This window comes from Leptosomus discolor, chromosome 4 (assembly GCF_034619465.1).
Source record: "Leptosomus discolor isolate bLepDis1 chromosome 4, bLepDis1.hap2, whole genome shotgun sequence".
NCBI classification, from domain to species: Eukaryota; Metazoa; Chordata; class Aves; order Leptosomiformes; family Leptosomidae; genus Leptosomus; species Leptosomus discolor.
The window spans coordinates 81,620,958-81,635,482 of record NC_141394.1 but is presented as its reverse complement, the minus strand read 5'-3'; the positions used below and the strand labels follow the sequence as shown (position 1 = coordinate 81,635,482).

Sequence of the window (14,525 nt, the reverse complement as noted above, 5' to 3'; positions counted from 1 at the left end):
CTGGGTTATGGTATTCGTGATCTTGACATTACCCTGAAGCGTCTCTGTGTTGGGAAGGGGTGAGATGTATAAAACTTAAGACGAGTGATGAGTGAGTAAGGTTTATGAGGTGGTGTTAACAGTATGAATTCAGCAATCGTAACCCTTCCTGAGCTTGTCTTGCATGACTTTTTCCCATGTGGAATGGAGGTTTTAGAAAAACATAGCTTGTGATTCTTGATGAGGTGGGTAGGTATTTTCCTGCCCTGGTAGGGAGAGGCTTGGTTGTGGCACTTGCCGCCCTTTTGCTGAATCAGGGGCAAAGCTCACTCAAATGAAGAAAGGAAGACCTGGTTTCCAGTTCTGTTTTCATCAGTAGATCACAATCACAGGAACAAGACTGTTTCATAGAATCACAGCGTGGTTTGGGTTGGAAGGGACCTTAAAGATCACGTAGTCCAACCCCCTGCCACGGGCAGGGACACCTCCCACCAGAGCAGGTCGCTCCCAGCCCCATCCAGCCTGGCCTTGAGCCCTGCCAGGGAGGGGGCAGCCACAGCTGCTCTGGGCAACCTGGGCCAGGGCCTCACCACCCTCCCAGGGAAGAATTTCTTCCCAATATCTCACCTAAATCTCCCCCTTTTAGTGTGAAACCATCACCCCTCGCCCCATCACTGCCCTCCCTGATCCAGAGTCCCTCCCCACCTCTCCTGCAGCCCCTTTCAGCACTGGAAGCCGCTCTAAGGTCTCCCCGGAGCCTTCTCTTCTCCAGGCTGAACACCCTCAACTCTCCCAGCCTGTCCTCACAGGGAGCTGCTCCAGCCCCTTAGCATCTTTGTGGCCTCCTCTGGACCCGCTCGAGCGGCTCCGTGTCTGTCCTGTGCTGAGGATCCCAGAGCTGGGTGCAGCCCTGCAGGGGGGTCTCACCAGAGCGGAGCAGAGGGGCAGAATCCCCTCCCTCGCCCTGCTGCCCACGCTGCTCTGGATGCAGCCCAGGATGCCCTTGGCTTTCTGGGCCGTGAGCGCCCATTGCCGGGTCGTGTCCAGCTTTTCACCCCCCAGCACCCCCAAGCCCTTCTCCCCAGGGCTGCTCTACATCCCGTCATCCCTCGGTCTGTGCTGATACTGGGGATTGCCCCGACCCAGGGGCAGGACCTTGCACTTGGCCTTGATGACCTTCATGAGGTTGGCACGGTCCCACCTCTCCAGCCTGTCCCAGTCCCTCTGCATGGCCTCCCTTCCCTCCAGCGTGTCGGCCGCACCACACAGCTCGGTGTCATCAGCAAACGTGCTGAGGGAGCACTGATCCCACTGTCCATGTTGCCAGTACCAGCCCCCAAGGGACGCTGCTCGTCACTGGTCCCCACTCAGACATCGAGTCATTGACCGTGACTCTGAGTGTGACCATCCAGCCAATTCCTGATCCGCCATGTGGTCCACCCGTCAAATCCATGCCTCTCCAATTTAGGATGTTGTGCAGGAGGGACAGTGTCAAAAGCTTCACACAAGTCCAGGTAGATGACATCGGTTGCTCTTCCCTTGTCCACCAAAGCTGTAACCCCATTGTAGGGGGCCACCAAATTTGTTCAGGCACTATTTGCCCTTAGTGAGGCCATGTTGCCTGTTACCAGTCACCTCTTGATTTTCCATCTGCCCTAGCATATTTTCCAGGCGGATCTGCTCTGTGATCTTTCTGGGCACAGAGATGAGACTGACTGGCTTGTAGTTCCCCGGGTCTTCCTTTTTTTCCCTACTTGAAAATGGGTGTTTTGTCTCCCCTTTTCCAGTTATTGGAAACTTCCCTGGGCTGCCACGACTTCTCAAAGATGGTGGATAGTGGCTTAGCCACTTGATCAGCCAGTTCCCTCAGGACCCGCGGGTGCATCTCATCAGGTCTCATGGACTTGTGTGCCTTCAGGTTCCTTAGGTGGTCTCGAACCTGATCTTTTCCTACCATGGGTGGTTTAAAACAAAACAACAAAAATATAAACAAAAAGAAAACCAAACAGTAGGAATGTTGGAGGTCTAGAGAAAAACTAGTAGGAGCGCGATTCCTGCCATTAATGGAGCTTGTTACGCATTTGCTGACAGCTCCCCATTACCTAGTCACTGGTGTTACCATTAGTAAATGGACTGTTCTTTTTTTGTATTAACATTTTTATTTATTTTAAAGTTATTTCTACTTTATAAGGTATCTTTAAACGACATACTTGGCTAAAATGTCATGGAATATCTTGCAGTAAGCATAGGGACTTGGGAAATCCTTCTGGCACTAACATATGTAATTCCTACTTTCTGGCTTCATGGCTTATTATATAATTCAGGCCATTATACAAAGAACATAACCTGAAACACATTTTTACTTTTTAAAACTTGGTATTTTTTTTTACAGTATATTACAAACGACTTCAGTTTGGAGCATGTTCCTGCTAGCACATGCTGCCTGCATACTTAATGTATGTCTATTACAAATGAGTTTATAATTGGATTTCTGCATGTAGTCCTTTGTAATTTCAGATAGGAGCATATTCTGGGGGGAATTTCAGTGCTGCTTTGAACTAAAATGTGTCATCGGAGCTTGAAAGCAAAGCAAAGCTAGATCTTGGTATGCTCGCAGAGGTGGTTCTAGGAAGTGGTACTGGTTGTTTTATACATTGTGCTGTGCTGAGTTAAGAGATAATGTTCAGGCATCACCTTGGGCAACATTTGTATTCCCTCGGCATTAGTCTGAAAAGAGGCAAAATCAGTTGTGGCTGCCTGTTGTGAGTTTCCGTAAATATAAATAAAGACTCGGTCCAAATTTTGGTCAGGGTCGTTACGTGTGGTGTAACTAGATTCCTCCTTCAGATTCAGCTGGATATAATGTTCTCTTGGATTCCATATTGCGAACAATAGAAAATATTATTTATGTATTGCTGAAACTTCATTTCTAAGTTCGTTGCATTTCAGGAATAGGTACAGTGATTCCTGCTTTTAATCCTTTGAAGGGATTGGCAAATGTTAGGATGAAAACCACCCTGTTTAAGATTTGCTGTTTGCTACTTGCTTCCCTGTCAAGAAACAGAAAATTAAAGTGTTTTCTTCTCTTCTAGAACGTGAAGATCATTCAAAGTCTGTAAAAACCACTCATTCAGTCTTCAAATCTGCACAGTTGTACCTTCATCATCCAACACCCATGTGTGAGAGCTACTTCCTGTCTAACAGCGAGCTGTCAGAAGACAGTTCTGGTGCTGCACGTGCTAGACCTTCCTCGAGTGCTGTCTCGCAGAATTGGAAGAAAACACATCGTCATCAACGTGTTTTCTCTGTTCGTCATAAAAAAGATGGTGAAAATGAATTTTTTCCACTTTCTGTGGAAGCAGATTACAGCAAGAATGAGGATCTAAATGTTAGTACCTCCTTGGGGCATGAAACGTCATGGAAGGAGCTACTTCAACGTGGCAGAGGAGAAGCAGAACAAAAGGCAGCTAGAAATTATCCTTTGCCAGGTAGCCAAACAACTCGCCTTAACGAGAATGTGGGGAAAGATCTCCCACCGAGACAGAGAACCCGCTCCGGTGGTAGCTTGGATGAACTCTGGGTAAAGTTTTTGGAGTGCCAGAAGAGACACCGGCACCGTGATTTTGGGAGTAACGGTGAGCTGTCCCTTGTTGAACGCCTCGATCGATTGGCCAGGGTCCTTCAGAATCCCATTAAGCATACACTAATACCAACAGAATCTGAGAAGAATGTTTCTGAAAAGAAAATAAGACTGCCAGAGAAGAGTGTGTCCGAAAGTACTTTAGAGCCTAACGCAATACGTGTTGAAGACAGACCACCTATCACCCATGATAAACACACCCTTGTCAAGCTTGGGAAAAATAGGTCAGGAGAGAAGATTATCTGCCACATGGACAGCGTTTTGGAGCACTGGCAGTACTTGGAAACTCCTAGCGACACTGTGTCGGAGGCAAGGCTTAGTGGAGATCATGGCACCACGATCAGTTCCACCACCTCAGAATCAGATGTGGTGACCCAAACAGAGATAGAAACTGCTACTCAGACCGAGGTGAGCAGTTCCATTTCCACCATTGACACTGCCAGGCTGATCAGGGCTTTTGGGCACGAAAGAGTGCAGGTGTCACCAAGACTCTCCCAGCTGTATTGTACCATCAACCACCAGAAGAGCCGCTGTGAAAAACGGGACAAGGGAAGTGGCAAAGCAGTGGGTATAGAATACGCAAAGCTTTCTTCTGAGAGACACAGGAAAAGGAAAGAGATCCAGGTATGTGGTCAGTTAGACCAAAAGAAAATGTTAACTAATCTTTCCAGGAACTTTTCAACTTGCTGTACCATAGTAGAGTTCCTTTTTCGGAGAATCATTCGATATTTCCCAGAGGGTGTTGTTTACATGGTAGACTTTTGTCTTTGATCCAAGTAGCTCAAACAAGTCTCTCTGCCTTTCCAGGAATAAGGACAAGATCAAAATATCTCAAAACATCAATTGTGCTTTCTTTCCCTTTGTTCTTATTTGTCTTTTTTCTCTTCCATTGTCTTGGGAAGCAGGATCCTGCTGTTTCTGGTTTCTAGTTACCTGCAGGTTCTGTGCTTTAGCCATCCTTAAGGCGGTGGTAAGTTGAGGTTGTAGATTTTGGCTGCATATTGCTCCTTGAGTATCTCTGGGCAACGAAAAATACCATTTCATAAAAATTGGAATTATTCTTTGCATTTTCTTACTGTGTGTCTATTTAAAATCTTGGAATTACTTTGTCTTGCTGAGCGTTGGTTGTAAGCTTATTCAGTTTCTGTATTTGGCAGTTTTGGCCTATCACAAGACCAAGTCTTAGCCCTAAGGGTTCTAGGTGAAAAGTGTGGGGTAAAGCTGTTGACTTCATTTGAATTTGGCCATTGCTTTTTTGAGGAGAAATGAAAATTCATTTCCTGACAGGGGCGCTTGGCATGGATATGGTGTTTATAGTAAGAAATTACAGAGTTTTGCTGTTTTGTACTATACATCAATTCTGAAAAGTATAGGAACAAGTGAGAAATATTTCTTTCTTTTTTTTTTTGTATTACTAGAAGAAAGAGGTATTGTCATCATTACGAATAATTTCATTGAAATGAGTTAGGTTTTTGTTTTATAGAAACAACTCAAACTCAGTCTGAGTGTCAAGTAAGCTAATGAATGCGTGTCTGGGGGATAAACAGTCTTTTTCAAGACTAAATGGCTTTAAAAATGTTTTTATTAATATTTTTAATTATATTTATTTAAAGGTAAAATAAAATTGTCATAGCTTTGCAACATTAGGACCATTAATCAGAACACTGACCATCTGACAGTGAAATTAGGATCCAATGTTTCTTTCATGGTTATAGTACTCAGGAGATGATTTTATTCCATATTCCTTTCATAAGACTAATCTTTCGACGTCTGTTTGGACCTCAGAACCGACATCTAGTCTTTTGCCTGTGAAAATCATCCGTGAGGTAACTGATTGCAGCAATACTGCTGTGAGAATAAAGGCTCGCTGTTCCCGGTGCTTGGTGTTGCATTGAACCCATATGGCTTGAGACAGTAGTAGCTTTTATCTGCTGATGCAGTGTTCGTTTTAAAAATACATATAACGAGACATGTGACCCAGCTCAAATAAGGAGTGAGAGAAAACTGATGGCAAAACGGCGACCTTAGTTTAAAATCCAAATTTTGGTAATTTCTGTAGTGCTTGGCTGAACAGAAATCAGGATTTGATTATTTTTATTTATTTTTTTAGTTGCAAATATCTGTGGTTCAGAGACAGATATTTATTTATAGCAGGAGCCCTACTCCTAGAGAGACTGTACAAACCTTTCAGGCAAGTGCTGCATTTTGTAGCTCAGGGTTTGGGTTTTTTTTATGACAGCCTATTGTCAGCTCTGCTTCCAGAAAACTTGGTTACAGCTTTTTTTATTTATAGATGCTGAACCCATCCCAGAAGGTTTTTATCTATTCCAGTTTCTGTTATTTCTAAAGTGCTCTTCAAGCTGCCATCTGGTAGCAGGTACAAAGCTAAAGGTTGCGCTATTCAGCTGCTGAAGGGCTTTGAAAGCGCTGTGCTGATTATTCTAGTCCAAATAGGAATGTGCATGGCAATATTCTCATTGAATGGCTGCTGATATTTATTCCTGTGGGCTGATGTGCATGTGCATGTAAATGAGTTATCTTGGGTGTTTTTTCCTTACTTTATTCTCTCTTCCCTTTTGCTGAGCACATAACTCAGATTTGCTTCTGTTCTCTGAAAGAAGATACAGATCTACTACATCTGTCTAGTGCACTCTGCTAGAGCTGTAATAGTTTTATGAAACCAAAAAGCCACTTCTTGCCAGGACGCGTGAGAGTCAAAATTGCCTCCTTTTAACGTTGAAATGAAATTATGTTTAGCACTGGAGCGGTGATAGCAGAGGCGCAATAAAAAGGTAATAAAAAAGCCTCTGTTCATTTCTGTTGTGGGTAGTGTTATGAGTTACTAATAGGATACTAATTGGGAAAAAAAAAAAAGAAATCTGTTTCATAATTAAAAATTAAATTCAGAGCAGTTGCAGGGATCAGTCTGTGCCGCACTGTTGGGTTTGAAGCCTGGGGAAGCGCTGTCAGTTAATTGCTGTTAATAAAGCACTAACCTTCTCTCTATTTTATATAACCAAAAAGCTTGTGGAGTAGATGCATTATGCTTAGAGTATATTCCTTCTCAAACATCTGTGAAGGTAGAACATGTCGTAAAATTTAAATTAATTTATTATAACAAAGTTCTGCTGCTTACATCCCTGCAGCGGGCACTTCTGTGCGAACAGTGAAGGTGTGAAACTAGTATTTTGCCTAAGCCGTGCTCTTACCATGTGTCTTCTGTTCCTTGTTTTTATTGAGATTAATTTTCTCCACCTGGAGAACTTTGTATAATGAGGATCACGGGGTGAGAGAACTTCCCGTGTTTCGAAAGGACTTTGCTTTTTCACGCCGATGGTGGAAAACCGGAGTTTGTTGTGAATTTACAAAGCGACACGTTAATCTTTCAAGGCAGTTTATCCCTCCAGCAAACCCAGCAACGTTTAAAGGCTTTTGGTTTCAGAGGGTAGGAATACAGGATTCAGTTTAGATGCTTGTTCTCCCTCTTTCCCCAGCAGAAGTACTTTACACTTTGTGGTCTGTCAGGAAAGCACAGCCAACAACTGAACTTGCCACGGCAAAGGTTTGTTTTAAGTCTGGCTTGACAGGCCACGTTGTCCCAGGAACTTTGGAGAATACTCAGCATCGTACAGAATCTGATCACAGGCAAGCTCTTGCCTGCAGAAATAATGTGCTTTTCTTAGCATAATGGGATGCTGAAAGTGCATTTGTGCATGTGGCTGAAGTCAAGGCTGGCTGTTGTGTGGCATAGCAATAAGAGACACTGAGCGGCCTGTGACAGACATCTAAATAACAACAGAATCAAGGTACAACAAGTAAAGAGTGATGGCTATAACTTTTTTGTTGTTTAAACCCTGCTTTCTGTTCATTTTGGTTAGTATTTCAGGAATGTCTCTTCTCTTGCATGTTTTTTTTTTGTTTTCTAGAATGCAATCTCCCGTTCGTGGGATTCAGCTTCGGCAAGCAGCAGTTCTTGGGGGCCGAGCTCTGCTCTTAGCAACAAGCGACGGACACGGATGCTAAACAAAGGTATCCAAGCAGGTAAGTTGTTGAATTCCAGACTTGGCTTTTCTGTGTGTTTACTTCTGCCTTTCATCTCTTTGGAAACCATTCTGCAAAGTCTGTTGCATGTTCCTGGTGATGGGTATGTACCAGCAGCATTCTTCAAATTCACTTTGAATGCTTTTAGAGGAAGATGCTATATTCTGATTAAAATGAGCCATTTCATTGCCTTTCTTGGTCTGCTGTAGTAGCCAGTTTTTTCACTTACAAGTTTATTAACCTAAGCTTCTGATCCATTTCCATAGCAAAGGTGGACAAACTGTATTTTTAATATATTGTTTTCTCTGCAAGACATCTGTTACAGAATGTATTTTGTAGGCATGTGCTGTTTCAGAAGCAATGTTTCATATTCTTCTCGGTAATATTTTGGATGTTATAGTCTATTTAAAACATAAGCTGATCCTGTCCTGGTGCAGTTCGGCATTTGGGTTTCCCTGGTGGCAATTATCAGTTTCTTCATTGCTTTCATTTACACGCCAACTTCCCATCATCAGCTCGAGCAATGGCTTTGTTTTGTTCACCAGCCATATCAATTACTTATTTATGACTGCTGTTTCTTCATGTGCAAGTGGATTGAATCAGAAAAGTGTTTTCATGGCTTGTTTTCAAGATCGCTTTATGACTTTTGGAATGTTAGTCAGCATTCCACTGTGTATGTTTCTGTTAAATATTTGTGGTGGTGTTTCTGTGAAATGCTTGTAGTGCTGTGGGCAAACGCCAACCTTCTATAGCTAAAACGTAGCCTTGGGTAAACTAATAGGTCCAGAAAAACCTGCACTTCCATTGTCCAAGAGGTAAAGCTGTATGTTGACCTGCCGTTGCGTCTTTCATCAGCAGATTTGAAGTTGACCTTTCTGAGAGTGGACTTGGGTCCCCAGCCAGGGGCATAGTTGGGTCAAGGTCTCTCTCTGTCTCTCTCTGTCTCTCTCTGTCTCTCTCTGTCTCTCTCTCTGCTTCTTTTGCTTGGGGTGCTTGGTTTACACCACTTTAATTGTACTCAGATTATCATATAGTCACAATCCTGAGTCACTGTAAACTCTCCTTGAATTGGCAGTGGGACTATAAAAGGTTTTGCTTTTTCAGGGTGGGGTAAAGAAAGTGATCCTTCAGCTTCAAAGTAAAAACTGAGTCATCCCCTAGGCTATGCATGTCACACGTGCTGATGCTGAAGTACTTCCAGCTGCTCTGGAATAAGGTGTTATTCATTTTCAACTACAGGAGACTTGGAGATTGTGAGCAGTGCAACTAAGAAAAACACTCGAGATGTTGGTGTGACTTTTCCTACCCCAAGAGCCAGCCAGCCAAATCAACGGCCGCAGGAACCCTGGCGTTGTGCTGAAGGTATTTTGGGAGAGTCAGATGGTATGGTCACAGATCATCAGGCAGCAGGAAGCAAGGGTAAGCAGAAGGGACAGCCAGGCAATTTTTTCGTGGAGAAAAGGACAAAAAGGAGCAGGCTGCGTTTGCCACAAGGTCAGTCCAAAAGACACTTTCTCTGCAGACCAGAAAAGCTGTGCATCTCAACAGCAACCAGCAAAGTCGATGAGGAGGATTAGCTGGGACACAGAGTAGTCAGGCACTAGTACAGGCAGCCTCTTACTCAGGTTTTAATCAATGATTTTTAAACAAAACCATTATGTTAGAAGGTTCTGTTAAGCTCTTAGTAACTGGTCACTGTAAGTTGTACTTTGTTTCATATACTGAGCCTTCAAAGAACAGGTATTTTTTCAGGAGTGCTTGAGAGAAGATTGTGGTACCAGAAGAATTAGACTCATCTCCCTCGTTTAGCTAGAGTCGCATTTTGGGGCTGATGGTGTAGCCTCCTGACTTTTAAATTTCCTGTCAGTCTTCACAGTGTCATGATTAAATGTTTAAAAATATTTTCCTTAGTCATTGTTGTTGTTGTAGGGACAAATCATTCTCTCTCACCCTGGTTTAATGTAGGAAATTTCGAATATCTGCTCAGAGTACTAGCTGATGTATTCAAATCCCATTATGTATGTAAACTGTGAGTAATCTAATTCTCATGTACATATTTAACATTTGGAAGATTTAAAGCATTTGATCTTCAAAACTATCTCTAAAAAACCATAGGGCTTAGGACGGCACAGAGGCTCCTTAAAAATGTGTAATTGCCGATAAATAACTGTTCTTTCCGTAAAGAGAGAAACTTGCAAACTAAGCCGTTTTGTGCTTTTTTCGAAAGTGTCGCTTGATAAAGACCTGCTGGCTTTCTGACACTTGGCAGAGGAATTCTTTTGCAACTGCCAAAGGTGTCTGCTACAGAGTCCTACTGTTGTTAAACTGAAGTGAGTGTTTATCGCAGTGTTAGGCCCCGGGTGGTATTTAGCTGAGACCTTGGGCATGAAGGGCCTTAGGTGGGGATGGAAAATAGGAGCGTGTCTTGTCTACAAATCTTTGTTCTCTTCTGTGGTCTTTTAACAGGGATTTCATGGTTTGTCCAAGCAGAAGACCTGAAATCTGAGTCTAGGAAAGAAAACCATTCCAAGGCCTTTTCTGGTCCTGGTCCGTCTTGGTTTGAACCACTAACCAGCGCAAAGCCTTGGAGAGAGCCTCTCCGAGAGAAGAACTGGCAAGAGCAGCAGCACAGCAACACGGTTCAGCCAGCAGTTCCAGACAGGGGTGCTGAGAACAGGCCCTCACGGCCGCTCGTGAAGCTTACGCTACAGGTAAAGGCACGCTGGGGTCTCTGTAGGATTTCGGGAGTTATGTGTCTTGTGGAAACACATTTTGTTCCTTTTTTCTTTCTTGTTATTTCACCTTGAAGTCAACATGTTACAGACTGCTCCTGCTTGATTAAAAAAAGGCAAACGACAAAACCTCCCCCAAAAAACCCAAACCAAAACCCCAAGAAAATCAATTAATTTGTCAGTCCTGTTTGGTTGGGGTGATCTGGCTTTCCGCAGCATGCTAATATATTTAAATTGACCTAATATTTTGGGACTGAAATCATTTGGCTTCCAGAACTAGGGGGAATACAGCTGACATAATGTCAAGTCATACTTGCTTCCATCCGTCTGCTCACCTGCTCAGGGTCTGCCCTGTGGTGGAAAGTGAAGTGTGGCAAAACACAGGTATTAGGAGATCGCTTTCAAAATTCCCCTTCTGATCCAAAACGAGATGCTAATGTTGATGTGCCCACTGATTTGTGGTGGGGGAGACTGTAATGGGCTCAACGTTGTGACCTTTGCTGTGCTTTTTTGAGAAGAGATTTGTGTCCCTTTTGCTAATTATTTTAGCTTTTTTTTTTTCCCTCTAGACAGTTAGTTTGTGTTTGTTGACAAATAACTTGTTAAACAGTCTCTGAGGATCTACCCAGCATTGAGGAGACAATTATTTGTACATTATACTGAATACAACTTTGCTGGAATTTTTTTTTTTTTCCCATGCTTTGATAATGGTGTTAGATATTTTGATGATTCCCTTCCAGCTGTAGGGAGACAGTCTGGCTGCTTCAGGCTTTGTTTTGTGTCATCCCATCTTAGGAGGCTCTAGCAGTGCATCGCCCTGACTTCATCTCCCGCTCTGGAGAGCGTGTGAAGCACCTGAAGCTTGTCATGGAGGAAAGGAGGATACAGAGCGTGCTGCAGTCCGAACGAGAAGAGCTGTTTAATCCTCCAGAGAAGAGAAAGGGCTACAGGAATGCAAGTGACATGCTGCCCGACAGAGGTACCTTCACCATTCTGCTCTTTGTGTTCTGTAGGAATTAATGAATTGCCATGTTACGCTTAAGGGTGTGGGTATTTTCAATAAAAATATTACAATTACTTAACATTATTGTCTATAAGAATCCATAGCTTAGAAAGGAGTCATATTGTTGCAGTCGTATTCTTTGTGAGAAGGAAACTTGTTCACCATTCTCATATCTCAAAATTTTCCATTTAGGTTTTCTGATTAGAGAGAAGAGAAGAACAATTCCAAAGAGTGAAATGGTTCAAAGATCTAAACGGTAAGGTTCAGGAAATTTTATTTCAGGTAGGCAAGTGACCTGAGTAGGAAAGATGGAGGAATTGTATCTGCAGTCAAAGAACTGGGTGCTGGGGCTAACTCTGCTTTTTCAGTGCAAGACGTAGGCACCTTATCAGAGGGAGAAAGCACCTATTTAGAAAACCTGAGAAACAAGATAATTTGTAAAAAATTATTTCTGTCCGCCATCCAAGCACTATGGCAAACTGTGCAAGTACTGGATCCCGAAAAGAGAGGAGATGTAGGGTGTGGGCCACTGGAGCATCTATTCATTAACCAACTAGGTGACTGGTGCAGAAAGCGAGGTACCATTTCACCAAATGACAGTAGCTTTATGTAAGAAATAACTGCCCTCAAAGGAGTGCGGAGGCTTTTACCCTTGAAGAAGACCACCTTATGATAGATTTTGCCTTATTTTTGGCTCAAGTAATTCAGATACAAAGTGCAGAGCACACTAACAACGTACTAATCATTTGAAATACCTATGCTACAGAGAGAGCATGTGAAGGTATAGTAAAAAATGGATTTTATTGCAGCTAGGTTCTGAAAGGGTAGCGTGGACAAGAGGAGGTGGTTGGGAAGAATACCAGCTGAGAAACAGCATAAAAGTCAATTTTTTGACTCATTAAGTCATCTCTGGTAACTTGTAAAGTTACATAAAGATACAGTGATACTGGAAGTTATTGAGAGTCAAAACAAAGGTCAAGAGTGTCCCTGGAGGCAAGGGATACTCAGGAATCTGGGGTTTCTGCACACAGGCAAGTGCTTTGTTGCTTTGAAGTCTTGGAATGTACATGCTACATGCAGGGGAGGGTTTGTGCTACCTGAAAGGGACAATGCTGTGGCCTAGGGCCGTTTCACAGCATCTCCATCAGTGGTAGCAATGGGAAGGAGTGCACCTCAACAGGTTTGGGGGTGATGCTGAACTGGGCGGACCAGCCAATATGCCGGAGGGCAGGTCTGCAGTTTCTAGAGCTCTGTGCAAGCTGGAGGAAAGGGCCAAGAGGAATCTCGTGAAGTTCAACAGTGACAAATACCAAGTCTGGCCCTGGGACACAAATCCCCCCCTGGCAGGGACACCCATTGTGACAGTGTCAGAGGACAGACTGCTTCTGGAGCAGCCCTTCTGGGAAGGGCCTTGGGGGCCTGACAGCAGCTTGAACGGAGCCAGCGGTGTGCTCTTGCAGGGATGAAGGCCAGCTACACGCTGCGCTTCATGCAGGTGGAGGGAAGTGGATATTCCCTCTCTTGGCACTCCCGGGACCACAGCTGGATCCTGTCTCCTGTTCTGGGCTGCCAGGCCCAGAGAGAGGTCAGCAAAGTGGCTTGAGCCCGGTGGAGGCCACCAAGACTGGGCTGGAGCACATGGTGCGGGAGGAGAAGCTGTGGAGTTTGGGTTTGTCTGGCCTGGGGAGGAGGAGGCCGAAGGTGAGGCTCAGGCAGGGGTGCTTCCCTGCCAGAAGGAGGGTTTCGAGAAGGCAGAGGAGGAGTCTTCTTGGAGGTCCGTGGTGACAGGACAAGCAGCAGTGGTGATGTGTTACGGTAAGGAGAAATTCTGCCTGGAGAGAGGGAAATGAGTTTTTCAGGAGGAGGGTGGTGAAGTGACGGAGCGAGGTGGTGGAGCCTGTGTCCTTGGAAATGGTCACAGGTTGAGAGGATGAGGCCTGAGCGACTTGATCTATCCTTGAAGTTAGCCCTGCTTCGAGCAGGAGGTTGGACTAGGTGACCTCCAGAGGTCCCTTCCAACCTCAGTTACACTGGGATTCTACAAAATATCTACTGGAATATGCAATATAGAAGATAAACCCCTTGATATATATGCTGGGAGAGTCCAAGAAGGTGGTTTTCTTTTAATAGCCTTTGGCATTTAAAAGTATTTTTAGGGTGTTAATAGAGAGGTGGCAGAAGTGGTAAATATGGTAAATATGCCAGTTCCCCCAGGAACGCATCTCCATGTGTTTTAGCTGAAGTAGAAGATTTGGGTTTGGGTCACTTGATCTCTGAGATCGATGTATCTGAACTCGTGTATTTTCAGAAACTGATTTCATGATAACCCGAGTCGGCAGGACTTCTGTGGAGACTGATTCAGGAAATCACACTTGGTGACTTTTTTTTTTTTTGTTCTTGCTGCTGTCATACTCCAGCTCTCAGCTGGAGCTGAGAAGTAATTTATTCTGTACCATTCTTTTGAATTCCACACCTATAATGAGTGCAGAAGCTTTTTCTTTTTCTCTGTGAGGGTATAAATGGAATTTCTCATGGCAAATTAGCTAGAGGTAATGAAAACAATTTTCAATGAATTTACCTATAATTCTGCATTGCCCACTTCTTGCTTTAAACATCCTTATGATGGAACGATTCGTCAGGGGTAAATCCTGATCTTTTCATTGAGGGAGCCCTAGAATGGCAAAAGCCTTTAGAGAATGGTGAGACGGTGCGAAAGCAAACCCCAAATCTTGGAGGTATCCCTGCCCCCAGCCGGCAACGCTTGCATAGAGCTTCCAGCAAAGCATAAGAGGAGTAAAATAAACATCAAAAAATGTGATTGATTTCCTCTTTTCTGTAGCAGTAATGTGGGTAGTGACATTTTTAGGAAAGATCATCTCCTAAGAGCAGCTGCACAGAGTAGGAAAACAGCGAGGCACGGGAAGGTAGCTCACTAGAGGGAGTGCAGTTGATTTTTTTTTTTCCTTTTCTTCAGCTTTTTTGGTGTTGGATGTGTATTTGCTTGCTCATCAGTTCCACTGTGAAGTCTGATGGGCAGGTAAACACATTGGGAGGGAGGGTGTAGAAGCTACAAAGTGCGCGGCGCTCTCTGGCTGGTGCTGGTGAACTAGACAAGAGATAAAATTCGATA

The 14,525-nt window shown here is 43.9% G+C and overlaps 1 protein-coding gene across 1 annotated transcript in view; it reads left to right on the top strand.

The window, feature by feature from the left end:
• LOC104342142 (centrosome-associated protein ALMS1) overlaps positions 1-14,525 on the top strand; it is a 69,296-nt gene that overhangs the window by 48,587 nt on the left and 6,184 nt on the right. The window contains exons 12-17 of the mRNA XM_086464143.1: positions 3,081-4,243; positions 7,546-7,660; positions 8,900-9,154; positions 10,127-10,371; positions 11,188-11,371; positions 11,588-11,651. Of these exons, the coding sequence (XP_086320269.1) occupies positions 3,081-4,243; positions 7,546-7,660; positions 8,900-9,154; positions 10,127-10,371; positions 11,188-11,371; positions 11,588-11,651 (2,026 nt within the window). The remainder of the gene's footprint in view (positions 1-3,080; positions 4,244-7,545; positions 7,661-8,899; positions 9,155-10,126; positions 10,372-11,187; positions 11,372-11,587; positions 11,652-14,525) is intronic.